Source organism: Sylvia atricapilla, chromosome 1, assembly GCF_009819655.1.
Source record: "Sylvia atricapilla isolate bSylAtr1 chromosome 1, bSylAtr1.pri, whole genome shotgun sequence".
NCBI lineage: Eukaryota > Metazoa > Chordata > Aves > Passeriformes > Sylviidae > Sylvia > Sylvia atricapilla.
This window is the reverse complement of record NC_089140.1, coordinates 79,087,945-79,103,799: the sequence shown is the minus strand read 5'-3', so window position 1 is coordinate 79,103,799 and position 15,855 is coordinate 79,087,945. Positions and strand designations below refer to the sequence as shown.

Below are 15,855 nucleotides of genomic sequence, written 5' to 3'. Positions count from 1 at the left end.
AACAGCTTATAAACAAGTCATTATAAAACAAGTCAGCATGTACTATCTTGGCTTTCATCCAGCTTCTGAAAACCCAATCTGCTTTATTCTTCACTATCAGATTCTGAATATTATTCCACACTTGTCAGTAAAAAGTATAGCCAAGGATCTGGCATTCTTTCAGCTCCAAAGTGTGCAACTGCTTTTTGACTTTGAACCTAGCTGCTGCTTACCAGGGACTGGGTAATCACAGCCTTCCTCTGTATGCCCTATCACAGACACATTTACAAATAATCTCTTTCTTTAGTAGCATCTTTGCCTTCTAAAATGCTTTTAAGACATCTTTACGGGGAATTTTTCTTCAAACTGTGTTCAAAACCATTCCTCTGTTAGAAGTATTTCAACAGCTTAATAAAACAGGCTTTAAAGAAGAAAATATCTACATCAAATTTTAGAATCCAGTAAGTTTCTTCTGGCAAAATTTAAGACAATTGAAACAGCTGCATGATCACTCATCAAAAAATTATATATCTGGGAAGATAAAACTTACACATACCTGCCACCAGAGCATCCTTAGGCCATCGGCTGAACCAATCTATAGTGCATCCAGAAATGAGAGCAGGAAACTTCAGGGCCCTATTTCGGAATTTTTCACCCACAGGTGAAAAGCAAAGAACCACGTGAAGGTTCTGATGGACTCTGGTCATGAAATAGTCATACAGAGCTTCACTGGTTGGAGGTCTTCGTGGATGCTCCTTCTTGAAGGGGGGAATGAGGTCACTAATGATCTCATCTACTTCATCACGTGCAAATAAGTTTGACACCTTTGGGAAGAAGGAAGATCTTTCATGCTTTTTGAGATGTTCCAAAATACAGGATATAGCACAAGGTTCTTTTCACACACAGCATTGTAGGAAGGGACATACATCTTGGACACTGAAGTTATTAGTACCCACCAACTCCTTTAAACAAGTTTTAATTAAGTGATTCCATTAAATAGACTGAAAGCTAACTTGCTATAAAAATTTGAACTCCACCCTCCAATGGCTTTGATTCCATCTCTTTATATTCCAATAACTGCTAGCAATTACTCTGAAATGTAACCCTGAAATAATAATTTAAAAAAAAAAAAAAAAATCAATAAAACTTATCCTATCCATTCTGGATATAAATTTACCACACAAAAACTAACTCTAAACTAATAGTTAATTTAACAGACAACATTTTAAAACATCAGTAATATTTCTCAAGTCTCAATTTTATTTTTTAAAGCTGTTCTCATGTCCCTTGAGAAAGCTTCCCTCACTCTAACCTAGAATTTTGTTGATTTTGTAGACTGCATTAATTTTTAATAATATTCTAAAAGCACTTGAGATCTAGTTTTTGAAAGTGTACTCTTTGACCTACAACAAAATCTTCAAAGAAATTCTGTTATTTTACTTCAGAATTACAAATTTTTAAAAGTAAAAAATTGATCGTGAGGAGGCATCTTACCTCTCCTGATGACAAAACATTGTTCAAGTATTCCAAGAAAGACTCATCTTTGATCTCATTGTCTGTAAAAAGAAAACAAGTGCCTTTGCCTTGCAGTCCTGCTGTTCTGTATAAGAGTTTCAGATCTTCCATCAGGTTTAAAGTGTTGTATGATCTAAGGAGAAAAAAAAAAAAAAAAAAAAAAAAAAAGTTAGTTTCTTTTTAAAAAAAGTCTACTGACTAAAAGGGCAAAAACCCAAGAAAAATTTTAGTTAGAAACAATGTCTTGGAACTTAATGCAGAAAGGTGCTTATTTCAGATAGATCCTCTGAGATCCACACCAAGAGACCTTCCCATATGTGAATTTACAATTTCTTCTGTGGCCAACAGACCTGCAAAAGATTTAAAATAGTTTCACTTCTCTAAAATGACATTTTATTGGAGTGCCAAAATTGACTAGTGTTACAGACAGCTGGGGAGGTATTCATTCTGAGGCGTTCAGAGAGGGATTTATAATTTATTTTTTATCCTTTGTGACTTATTTCAAAACAAACCACATTGGGCTGAACAATACAAAGTAAGGCAAAAATGTACTTGGAAAATGTCGTCAAAACATGCAAGATCTACCAAACTAGATGGCAGAAATAAAGATTCAACCACCTTAGATGACAGCATTTCAAATATTACAAGATGAATTAATAAATGCCTTTTGGATAGATAACCATCAGAAAATATTTTCAGTACCATTTAATGTACTGTGTAAAGACTCAAAGATAGAATATTGGCGGTGTCAAGTTTTCTCATCCTCTGAAAGAAACAAAATTTCCTACTCCAAAGATAGAAAAAAAATAACAATTACTGTAGAAAATCAAGCAAATCTAATAATCAAGAGATTTTCATGTCCTTCCACTCTATGCAATGGTGATCAGGCTACGTTAAGCAAAGAATGTGAGCCTGTTTTATTTATAGGAAGAGTTAAAACACAAAGTACTTATTTAGTTAAATTTCAGATAATATTCACCTTGTCAGCATTATCTGGAATGTGTCATAGCCAGCTATGAAGGATGCCAGTCTCGTCAAGCTCTGCTTTCCTGAGCCACCAACTCCAACTAAGAGAGCATTTCCACGAGGAGTGCGAATCACGCGAGAAATCTGTGTAATATACCAGTCACGTATTGCTACAATGTGTAAAAGTCACACATCCAAAACATCTATGCTATCGCATTAATAAGTTATATTACAAATAAAGAACAAATTACAATGTTAAGGCTTAATTAAGGGATTCTATATTACTATTAATATATTCTGTGGATATTTGTACTTTGCAATATTTACTATTGACCTGTCAAATAGTATAGTAACCATTTGATTTCATCACTGTGTATGTTCAGTTATCAGTTGAATTACATCTCCCACAAAGTACAAGTAAATCTCAGCTGTGATTTCTTAGTGATGTGCTATCACAGCATGAGGGATTATCAAAATTGGGAAGGAAATAATAATTTCCCCAATACTATGACCTCTGGATAAGTTTGGTAAGACTCATCTCTCCAGGTCTTTTCATTGTGACTCAAAAGACAGGATGTCCCAGGCATATTAAATTTGGGACAAAGAGTCTTCAGTATTCTCTGCAGCAGGTAGTAATACTGCCTTTATTGTGAGACTTATTACTCTTCTCATTTACTTGACTGTAAAAATGCACAGTGTCAAGTATGAATATTTGATCACATCTCTCAATTAGATCTACATTTCTTTCCCATTTCATTATTTATCTTTTAAATCAAACTTCCTACTGCTCCACATTTCCCTTCAGTTTGGAACTGTGAAATGTAGGTAAACAGACCCTTAAAATTCAGAGCAAAAAAAAAATTCAGCAGTAACTGTGAACTGCATACAGCACTTGTCCCACTGCCCACAGCCAAAATACAATGCCATAAAACATGGATGCATGTAGATGTTACCTGATGCTGAGAAAATGTCTTCAACTACAAGAGACAAACTTTCTCCACAGCCCATCAGCTGCAAGTGGACAGACCCTCACCGTACCCAGAGGAGCCTACATTAATATCCAGAGCAGCACAGAGCCTATTCCCTCTCAAAGACACAATAATACCAGCCAGCTGGTTAGCAGCTGGTCTCCTCAATACATGCAATGATGCACAGGATTGGCTTCTGTTGTCTTTATTATCTTGAACAGTTCTTTGATGACTCTAGAATTCCATCATGTCAATAAGCAACCTGGGATACTTATTGACTTGCCTTTCCTCTGAGTTACTTCTTTCCAAGCTATTAAAAGTTGTCATGCCAATTTCCTCTAATTTTAAACCTATTTATTTTACATATTGAGTGTAATGTATTTGTTATTTTCTATAGGTTAATGTTTGATAAGAAAGATAAAATCAAGTATGAAGGTTTACTCCAAGCTTCTTTATTATTTAACCAGAGAAAGAAAATTTAATTTGCCAACACTTTTGCAAAATCACTGATCATTTCAATAATGGCTATTAGATCTTTTCCAGGTTGAGGCACACAAGCTGTTAATTGAAAATTTTGTTCTCTATTTAAGATATCCCTCAGCTTTAAATTGTTCAAGTCCTATTATCTCAGCTCAGATTAGGCATAGCCTCAACTGTGCCTATCTCACTGTCTCTTAGAAGCTGTCTCAGGTCTACACACTTGTTCCTGTTTTCAAAAATTTAGACTCATAGAAACACTACCTATTCATTTTACCAAAGCAAAAACTAATAAAATACTTTGGGTATTTACCATCTAGCTACCCAAAGAAGATATTCCTGATGACACAATTACTACATCCTAAACTTATATTGTGTTTGTCCTAGGAATAAATGAGAACCTTATTGGTAAATGTGATGATTATTTACAATTGTCCTAGAGAAATCCATAGAAGAACATAATTGATTTTACAGTGAACCTTAGAAAGGGATTAATTTTGTGAAACAACAAGAATTCACCCAAAAATCTTGAAAATTGCAGAGGCATTGTTTGTCAACTACAATTATTTTTTTATATTTAATATTATATTTGGGGGATGATGCAATCAAATATTCAGTTCTTAATAATTTATTATAAGAAATACTGAAAAAACCTAAGTATTCAACTGAAACAATAGGGGTTCTAGTGTTAACAAAAAAAAAAAGGCTCTCATTTGTATAAGGCCTATTCTGTGTGAACAATCATATCAAGCTGTGCTGTGCTAAAAGTTATGGTCAGTTCCAATCCATATTCAAAAGAACTTTAAAAGTAGTGAACATACTGTGGATCTACAAAAGAATTTAGGACTACATTAATTCCTACTTGGCTGTGCGTACTCCTTCAGAAGCAACCAATTATGTCTTAACCTAACTTTCATTTGATTCATTCCAAAGACAGAAAGGGCTCCCAGAAGAATTAAGAAGAAGGAAGGTTGAAATAGAATTAGAATAGCTAGCGCCACAATCCCACCAAACATAAAAGACAGATATAAAAGAACAGTTCCATCTGGTGCATTTTCTGAAAAGTTTTTAAAGGGTTTTAAGACCTAGCCACAGAGTGACAGATCAAATATTTGCTAGCAATAAATTAGGTGCTGCAGTTTCAGAAGTAATTTACCTTGATTCATGCATTCATGCATACCTCTACTCAAAGGAGATGTGGGCAAGTGAACAATAACAAATGTCAATCCAGCAAGACTGTACCTTGACTAAATGAACCATAGCATCCTCAAAGAAAACCATGTCCATTCCAGTACCACGAACATTCTCATTGTATGTATGTAAAAACTTATTTAAACGATTCCGTAGCTGATGAAATGAGGAAATTGGTTCATAGATTTTGGGAATATCTAAATTAATCTCCTCTGGTTTTTCATCTAGAACAAAAAGCAAGTAATAAAACCTTAGCAGTTTAAATAATTGACAAATGTCCAATGAGGGGATAAGTAAGTGAAGATAACTAGGAATTTCACCACCCAGAAACCCTTGGTTTATTATACATAATAGTATATATTATATATATATATTTTTCATATACTATAATATATTCATATATGATAATATTATACATAATATTATATATTATATATCATATATATATGAGAGTGCTGAGTACACCCTGCCTGCAAGAAATGGTAATTTCAGCTATGTAAATTTCAAAGACAAAATGAGGAAAAAAACTAAATAGCCTTCTTTCTCTATATCTGAAACCTGAATGATGAAAAATGACACTTCATTAGGTGCTAGAAAAAAAAGGAGCACCAGAGAATGAAGGTAAATAAATACTGCAGTTAAAAAGTGCAAATAATATTTTTCTGTTAAAAAAAAAAGTCTAAATTGATTAAATAATTGCACTAGAAAAGATACTCTTGAAATTAATAACTGCCACTGCAAAAAAAAAAAAAAACACCTCACTGTGAATTAGCATACTTTTTTTCCCTTAGGTGATACGAAAGGCACAAGTAAACTCTCAAAGAAAGAAGGTAACAATGCTGCTGCCTCATTTTTTCACTCATAACTTTAATCATGCTGAAACATGACATCCCTTCATTCATAAGAATTCTTACAGGAAATAAAATTACAGAGAGTTTGAGACTGGCAGGGACCTCTGAAGGTCATCTGGTCAAACTCCTTACCCAAGATGGGCCACCTAGAGCTGGTTCCCCAAGACCATGCACTGGTGGCTTATGAATACCTACAAAGGCACAGTCTCCACAACATCTCTGGACAACCTGTACCAGACTGTCACAGTAAAAAAAAAAAAAATAAAAAAAAAAATAGTCACTACTGATATTCAAGTTCTTCAGTAGATTTTATCCAGTATATTTATGTCTTTCTTGCATTGGGGAGTCCAGACCTGGACACAGCACTCCAGGTGTGGCCTAACTAGTGCTGAAAAAAGGGAAAGGAGTACCTTCCTTGGCCTGCTGGCTATATTTCCTCTAAGGCAGCTCAGGATGTCACTAATTTTTTCTTCCTGAAAGGGTACACTGTTGGTTCATGCTCAGGTTGGTGCTAACCAGCACCTCCAGGTCCATTTCTACAAAGCTGACTTGCAGATGGGTGACCACCAGTATCCACTGGAGCGCAGGACCTTTCCTCCCCAGGTCCAGGGTTTTTCACCTTCCTATGTTGAATCTTATGGAGTTCTTGTTAAGGTCCATCAGGGAGGCAGCACAACCTCTGGCATATCAACCACTCCTCCTAGTTTTTTGTCATCTGGGAACTGGCTTGAAGGTGCACTCTGCACCATCATCCAGACCACTAATGACAATGTTGAGGTTGACCCTGGGATACACCCTTAGTTACTGGTCTCCAATTAGACTTTGAGCCACTGATCACCACTGATCACAGTAAAATACTAGTACAATATTGGTTATTTATATAAATTTAACTCAATTAGTTTCAGGATTTCATGATCTATATATGCTACAGGATGTATTTTTCCAGTTTTCCTAGATCAATCAGTTTTGCTAAGCCTCTTCCAACTTGCTGAATAAATATATAATTCAGAACATTATCTCTAATTGGTAGAATTAAAATCAACTAAAGAAGTCATTCCAGTAAAATAAGTATTTCCCTAAGGCTTCATAAAGCACTGGAAGCCAGTGTGAAGGTAAGGGACGGAAAGGTGGGGGAAAAAGTTCCAACCCCAACCAAACACTACTGTATTTAGAATAGTGTCTGTAACTTTTTTCCTTTTTCAGTTTTCTCAGTTTCCTTTCTATTGCACCATTCTAATACTCACGCAGTTTCAAAGGAAAAAAACGACTAAAGAAAAAAAATAACAAAAATAAAACCCCAAAATACATATATAAAAACATAGTTTAAGAAAATCACATTTTACCACAGAACCTACTCTCTCAAAATACAGGGACTAATTCTCTTTCAGCTGTCCTTTATATTGTGTTTGTTTGCTTGAAGTCACCTTAATTTCAGAATTTTTACCTCTATATTGCTTCTTCATATGAAAACTCCTCTAGATTAAAACCTAATTAAATCAATTGACTTATTATTTTAATCTGTAAATGCACAAAAGGAGTATTCCAGGTGAAAATAAATTTCTTACAACTTGAATAAGACATTTAAACAACTTAGAAGCTGATAAGAAACTAATAAGAAATACAACAAGGAGTTAAACTGCAGTGATACTATTACAGTTTTGAAACATTTAAAAATTATATCATCTTAATTCTCTTCCAACAGTTTTATTGCTAATATCCAAGGACAGTATAATCAAGTATACAAACCTAAGGAAGGGTAGACTTTTCCATTATTTAGAGAGGCAGCTAGCAAAATGTATTATTTTAAAGTCTTGTTCAGTCTTATGATTCATAATCACAAGTACTAAATACCAATGTCAAAACCAACTGATAAAAACACCTTTGAATAGGTAGAGGATCTTGAGACCACTAGCACTACTAACAATTCCTTTGAAGCTAAGATCTAAGTCATCATGTATTTCTCCCAGGGACAAACATATTGTGCTTTTACAACCCAGAGACAAAAAGTTAAGGTAGTACTAGTAAACATACTACTCATCTGAGCACAGGGCTCTTTGAAGTCAGTATCAGATGTCATTTTTCATATATTTAAGAGTTCAGAAATCAAGGTCCTGCTCTTACACTTCCACCATAATGGGAAACACTAAATGTCATTATAGGGACAAATAAAACAAAATTACGCTTGCTATTCTTTTCATTTAAAGCCAAAAACGGAAAGGGGGTTGTCAAGGCTCAGGATTTAGGTTAGGTCCTCAAATCTACTGAGGACAAAATACAGCCTTTCTGTTTGATAGTCTCCTGCTTTGTATTTAGATGAAGTTGCATGCTAAAAGCCACGTTACAGGACAGGTACATTTAATCTGTTACCAGGAAGGCAAATAATTTTGAGAAATACATTTATCATTTTGCATTTATTTTTCAGTTCAACACGATGGTTTCTAGTGTGGACTTGAATTTTCACATTAAAGAACACTCTTCACCCTCTCAGTATGCATTCTGACTTACATTTCAGTCTTCTCTACACTGATCAAGTTTGGCAATTTATTTAATGATGTAATTACTTTTCTTACACCAGCTTACTTTCACTTCTGTTTGATTCCTTCCAATGAAAACTATCTTATGCTTTATTCTCCTTTTATCACTGCCTTCTGTCTACTTCAGTTATTCAAGGAAAGGTTCAAATAGCATTGGCTATTCATGCCAGTCTCTTATTGCCTCCACTCTCCACCATTGCCGTGATACCAACACTAATAATTGAATCCTCCAATGACCTTCCCCTAAACACAAACTAATGTTTTCTGCACTTTTGCAGCAACTGACAAATGTTACCACGTCATTTAGTGAGGTCGGTAAAACCATAGGGTTTTCTGAAGAACATAATGCTATTGCTATAAGTCATATGGATTTTTAAAGAGGTTTAACTAGCATTCAGGAAATTTTGAATTAATAGTTGTTACAAAATCATGTAACAGTTATTTCCTAAAGAGTATTGGTTTAGCCCATGGACAGTATTTTTTAATCAGATTTCTAGAGCATGTTACCTACATCACTATTCTTTATCTAGTACTGCAGCCCCACCATTTCAAGTCATTCATAACACACGCCTTTAATCATTTTGGAATAATACTCATGCTCAATATTTGGCAGTTCTGTCTTTCTGCCACACCAATCTAAATGAAAGCAAGGCTCTCCGTACACGATATCAACATACAAGTTCTCAACATAGACTTAGAAATCCTAGTAAGATAAAAATGTGCCATAGCTGGTAACACAGACTACCTTCAAATCCACTGGACAAAACAGACACTTTTGATGCATAAACTTAGTATGAATTTTTACGATATATTTTTCTTAGTATCTATGATTATCATATCCCCTTGCCTATTCTTGTCATTCCCATGATTATTAGAGTCCATCTTTACCAGTTTTCACAGGTGCATCCCTTAAGAAGTCAACAAAGAATGCATCTGTTTCATGATTCAGCAAAGCTTTAGGATCTTCAAATTCCTCCTCAATGAGTTTTGCCACAGCTGTGTGAAACCAATTAACATCTTCTGAGGTTGTGAAACGATCAGCAATAACACATTTACATTCATGCTTCCACAGTTTTATCAGCACCTGCATACAGAAAAAAAAAGGGGGGGGGGGGTGCAGGGTGGAATTTCACAGAATCACAGAAGGAGAATGGGTCAGGTTGGAAGGGACCACAGTGGGTCATCTGGTCCAACCTCCCTGCTTGAGCAGGGTCACCCTAGAGCACATGGCACAGGATTGTGTCCATATGGTTCTTGAATATCCCCAGTGAGGGAGACTCCACAACCTCTCTGGGCAACATCCATCACCCTCCCAGTAAAGAAGTTCTTCCTCATGTTCAGTGGAACTTCCTTTGAATCAGTTTCTGTCTCTTGTCCCATTGCTTGTCCCCATCGAGCAGAGCCTAGCTCTGTCCTCCTGACACTCTCCCTTCAGATATCGGCAGACACTGATGAGGTCTCCCCTCAGTCCTCTCATTTTGAGGCTGAGCAGGCCCAGCTCCCTCAGCCTCTCCTCTTGAAAGAGGTGCTCTCGTCCCTCAACTGTCTTTGTAGATCTCTGCTGGACACACTCCAAGAGATCTATGTCTCTCTTGTACTGAGGAACATATTTGGCTTGTGAAGAAACTATACCAACTTTAATGCTTTGTCTTCATTTCTTTACTTAAAAATAACATTATTAGAAAATAAATAGTATTTGGTGAGTCCTTCACAAGAGATACCTTGAGCTTCTTATTCTGCCCAATAGCAATTTAAGATTATATTCAGTTAGCTATGGAAGAAGCCTTAATCTAGCATTCCAAAGAGAGGTATATGAATATTTTATTTCCCCAGCTCTAAAACCGTATCCATACCAGTTAACATGTTTATGTATTGATAAACCACTTTTCTAACTGGTCACTAAGTAAAAGATGGATGAAAATGAAAGTATCATGGCATGAACAATTTTATGCCAAACACAGATATCACTCCCAATGCTACAGCCAAAGTAGTTAGAGAATAAAAACAAAGAAAAATGTTTAAGTGTTTATATTATCCCTTCTCCAAATTCAATATACCATTAAAGTCCCTCAGTTTGGTCATAGGATGAAGAGGGGGAACCTGTCAGGCTGTTAATACCAGCAGCACTGCTTTTAATCCTATGTAATTAGTATACAGTAGCAGAAAAAAATTGCACGTACTTTTGTTCAGCCTATAGCACTTTGTACAAATGTCACATACTATGTCAAGTCTCAGAACTAATATGCAAATTTATATATTAGCAGTTTGACCAATTGGTTTTTACACTTCAAAAGACATTGAGTGTGCGTGTATGTGTGTATATGTGTGTATATGTGTATATGTAAAAATATAACCTAAGTGCTTGATATTTTTTAGCTGTTGAACTTAAAATCCATTCTGAAGTTGAAATTTTAGATGCAATAGAATTCAGGAGCTTATTCAATAAATTGAGATGCACATTTCATGTGAAGCAATTATATGACCCAAATATTTAACAAATTCTCCATGTTTACAATAAGCATTGCTTTTTCAGCGCCATGTTTCAGAGCTTAAAATTCTAGATGACTTTTCCTTTAAAAAATTAGAAAAGAAATTATTTTATTGGAAGAAAGATAGATAATGTAAAAAAATGTTACTAATACCTGTTATTACTTCTTCCTTTTAAACCATAACCCAGAAACCATTTGTTAGACAGAAATTAGGTAGTGACTGAAAGTCTCAAGACAGTAATGGAGAGGAGGAACTACTCAATTTTTTAATCAATATATGAGAACTTTTATTGGGTTAAAATAAGTTCATTGCTTCTTACTTATTTCCTCACTTCCTTCAGATAAACAGGCATTTTTCAGTAACAGGGAAAGCAGATAGAAGCAAACTGTTGTGACAGAAGGAGGGGGTTTTGTCATCTTTTTGAAACAAAGTTGTCACTTCAGTTGGTACTATAAAAGCTGGACTAAAACATCTTTGCCTCAAGAAACCCACTAAAGTTGCATTTTTTTAAGGCAAATTCAAATGCCGAGATAGACTCTTCATCCTCTTTCCTACAGTAATTATAACATGGTAACTGATGTGCTGCCTTTACCTGGGGTTCATTGATCACTTCTGATGTAGCGTTCAGCATTCCTTGCCAAATCCTGGAGAGGTCTCGAAGGTTGAAAACGTAATGAAACTTGGCTGGTGTGGGCAACATTTTTAGCTTGGTAATCTGCCACAGTCTGCGTGTCAATGGAACCAATTTGGCTACTGTTTTCTTCACGTCATCCGAAAATCCCCGCTCACTACAGTAGTGCCCCTCTCCAATCACACCTGTAGAAAAAAAGTTTGCCAAATCAAAGACATGTTAGTGCAACACAAAGAGCAGTGATCATCTGATGTTTCCATTTCTTTTTTTTTCCCCAATCTCCTAAACATTTTCAAATTTGTTGAAATAGCTTTCCAGTGTTTATTCAAATCTTGACTCATCTATTCTTAACACCATTCTGCCACCAGCTCAATAGTTACTTAGCTTTTAATTAACTGCACGTTGAAATGTTCTTTTTCTCCCAAAAATAATTTCGACTGGCCTTGAATAGCTAATCTCCTACTGAAATCAGTATGAATCCATCCTTTGTGAAAGTCTAGTCTTTAGTCACCCATTCTTAGTAGCAGTGGTACCTGAGCAACTGTCCAACATCGTGACTAAAATGATACCTTCATGTCATTCTTATTAAATCTGTGCATACCAATAAGTTTCAGAGATGTGACTGGGCCTGAAAAACTTGCAGATTGATGGCATTGCAAGTGGGGAGTGATTACTGAAGGAAAATGTGCTGGTAAGCAAATCAGAGGGGAATTATGCCTCAATTTTAACAATAACATGTATACATAGAAAGATAAGGAAAAACCAATAGCTATTTTAAAAAATTCTAGTTTCCCTTTACCAAAAATTTTGTCAATGGAAGAATTAGAAGGCAGAGTACAGTTGAACACCGAGAACTGTCTCTTCAGCCTCTGTGGAATATCATTGCGACCTCCCCCGGGGTGGATCATGGCAGCCAAAAACTGAATGTCCACAATGTTGGTAAATTCACCAGGCTTTTCCAGGTTATACAGTCCTTTCTGTTCCATCAGTTGCCTAACTATCTCATTAGTGACCTGTAAAATAACCAGGTTTTATGTAAGAAAATATTATACATACAACCGAATGAAACACGAAACATATGTTTAAAAGACCTAACGGAGAGTACAACACGATTTGTCACCTAATCCTCAGATATTCGCTTCAGGATAAAAATGCACTGCAAGGAATAAGCACATTTGCTAAAATCTATGGATAAAAAATTGTGGGGGGACCCTCGTTTAGAACTAATCATTCATACAACAATTTATTCTCACCGGAATGCTGCATGATTTCCATTGCTCTTGGAAACACCTCTCACTTTTAACACAAAATTTCCAGTTTGCTGTAATCAAGCCCAAGCTAATGCATCTTTGCATGTTGCAAATGATACAAAATGTTAGCATTAAGTTTCCTATGAAACAATCACAAGCATGGTTTTCAAGTTGAAATCATAGAATTACTTCCACACAAAAGAACGAAAGATCCTTGACTTTAGCCATAAAGGGATACTCTACATTTCTATTTCACAAGCTGAAAAAACCCTACAGAGAGCTCATCCTGTAGTTATATGTCTATAGCAATTCTAACATTAGTTTCAAAGCAACGTACCTCAGGACAACTTTGTCAATAATCATAAAGATTAATTCCATTTTGTCTAAAGCAAGGAAGACACTTCTTACCTCTCAGGTCTCAAGATATTTTAATTATTGCCCACAATGTCAGTTTGCTATCACAATTTGTGCACCAAAGACTTCTTATTTTTAATTATAAAATGAGTGCTGTTTAAAAAAAACCACTGAAATTATGCATACATGTTCTAAGGAGCAACTCAAACTGCTTCTTGCAGTAGCATATTTATTTCCAATTAATTCCTGACAAATTAATGTAGATAGGTTCTTTCAAAAGACTGCTTAAGATTAAAGTACCACATATCAAATTTACCCTATTCTGAATGATCAAGAAGCCAATTTTACAGTGAAGCATGAAAACAAAGAAAGCCTTTTGTCTTCTTTTTTCTTCTTTCGCAGACTAACCTGATCTCCCCATTCATTGATTATGGGCATGTTCACATCATCAATGAAGACTGTCATCTTTTTGCCTGCAGGTGGACCATAAGTTGTGCCCATGCGCTTATCCACGTAACTTTCTATTGTACGCTGTCGAAAAGTGATTAGCAGCATCGTTACAAAGAGCACTTCATTTCATACATGATTCAATCACTTAAACATATTGATGGCTCTGTTACACAGAATTATACTGAGTGAGGTTTAGACAAGGCATTTACTGGCAGTAACTGACTAGTTCAACTAGAATGTCTGAAATTCCTAGCTATACAGCACTAAGCTGGTGTCTACAGCAGACAATCATGCCTAATCAGCTTCACAAATCTGAATAGGTTTCAAACTCTTCTTTCATTCTCTTCATTTATCAGCAAAATTGATGATTTCTGGCAATAAAGATTAAATTGAAGATGTAATTCTGGAACACCTTTCCAGCAGGTAGCATTGCACTTTATAAAAGCATACATTGATAATTTAACTCACATATATAAATACACTGGATGAGATAATTTTGCCTAATGGTAGACTTGCTACTACTGTTGTTCTCATGATCTTTCCATTTCTCTGTTCTTCTTAACATCCAGTTTCTATTTACTCTATCCTAAGGAAAAGTTCACTTAACCATACATAATTATTTTTCAGTATAAACCTAAATATCTTCATTCTTACACTATGCCTAGGCTCCTGTCTTCTTACACAACTGGCTCAGTTAGACCAAGATTTTAAGAAGCTAGAGAAATTTTAAAGCACATGTTGTAACAGCATGTTTTGATCTGGATGGTTAACAGAGAATTGACTTAGTCTTGCGCATTCTATTTCAGATGTCCTGATCATCAGACTCTCACCTACCACCAATTAATTCTACATGTATTTTATAAAAATATGTTACTTCTCGTTTATAGCCCAATAGTAGAAGAAAATAATCTGAAGGAAACTTAGACCAGAATTACATGTTTGTATATTGTATAAGTTGCTGGTAGTTTCTACTATGCTATACAGGCCAATGATAGGTTGTTCATCAAGCTTATAGACAGCATTGGCCTGGCATACCAGACTGCATTAAAAATATTCCCCAAATATATTGGCCAGGAGGTTAAAGACATTTAAAATAATTCAAATCAGTAGAAATTTGGACAGGCAGTACAATTCAGGATTTAAGCATTCATAATTGTATGTAGAGCAGCTGCACTGCATGTGTTACTTTTTAATGAGTAACTGGAATGACTGAAACTTAAATTGCAGACAGCACACATTTAATGACAGATTGTTGTGAGTAGCACTTATTTTTCCCATGGTGTTTAGTGAAATCTAACAGCTCTTCCCAGTTAGTGAGAATTGGTGTATTGGACACAAAAACATCATATGATGAAGAAAATAATAAACGTAGTATTGTAGAAGTCCAAGAACAGCTCAATAGCTACTGAAAAAGTTGAAAGGAACAATTTTTTTTACAGAAGTCTTAAATGTTGCATTAGAACACTTGGACCATTAAACAGGTGCTTTTTCATTGTTCAGAATCACTTACAGAAGCTTCCTCCTGGCAAATTATCAGAACATTCTGTGAATCCAACCATCTTGTGTGAGAAGATTAATCACTACTATACCTGAAAAATTAATGGGGTCGTTGCAGATGAAAAATTCAAACTCTTAGTCATGTGCCTTTCAGGGTTATATTTTGACATAAAACCTTTGATTATAACAGTCTTTGCAGTTCCCTGCTCACCAATTAGTAGGACAGCCTAGACAAAGACAACATCAAAATAAGATGAAACACAAGAGCTGTGTGTCTTGGCAAAGGCTCAACAGTCCCATTTAGCTTTTAAACAGAAAAGAAACTAAAAAAGTTATGGAAAGTCAACTCTTAACGAGACACATGCAGAAGTAAAATATTTAATGCCTCATAGATTTTTCCAGGCCTGAGAAGTTAAAAATATTTGCAGTTAATGGTCATATCAGCCAGCACAATCAAACTAACAAGGAAATAAGTTAATTATTTGAAAAAGGGTTTAATCATCTAGAGACTCAGTATCTGTAAAATTTCAATTGCTTATGTGACACAGTTTTGGTGAAGAATAGGGTTTCATACCCTAAAGCTACATAAATTCTGTACTGCCCCAAGCTGGCAGAGTTCAATCAGTAGAGTCAGATATGAGCCTCCTGACCTCTACATGCATATATTTGTTCCACTTTGACTCGATCTCAGCTGTAGTTACA

General features: G+C 35.4%; 1 protein-coding gene across 1 annotated transcript in view; it reads right to left on the bottom strand.

The window, feature by feature from the left end:
* DNAH5 (dynein axonemal heavy chain 5) overlaps positions 1–15,855 on the bottom strand; it is a 122,360-nt gene that overhangs the window by 34,582 nt on the left and 71,923 nt on the right. The window contains 9 exon segments of the mRNA XM_066341255.1: positions 536–803; positions 1,474–1,627; positions 2,474–2,604; positions 5,148–5,320; positions 9,370–9,565; positions 11,564–11,787; positions 12,402–12,615; positions 13,615–13,737; positions 15,246–15,380. Of these exon segments, the coding sequence (XP_066197352.1) occupies positions 536–803; positions 1,474–1,627; positions 2,474–2,604; positions 5,148–5,320; positions 9,370–9,565; positions 11,564–11,787; positions 12,402–12,615; positions 13,615–13,737; positions 15,246–15,380 (1,618 nt within the window).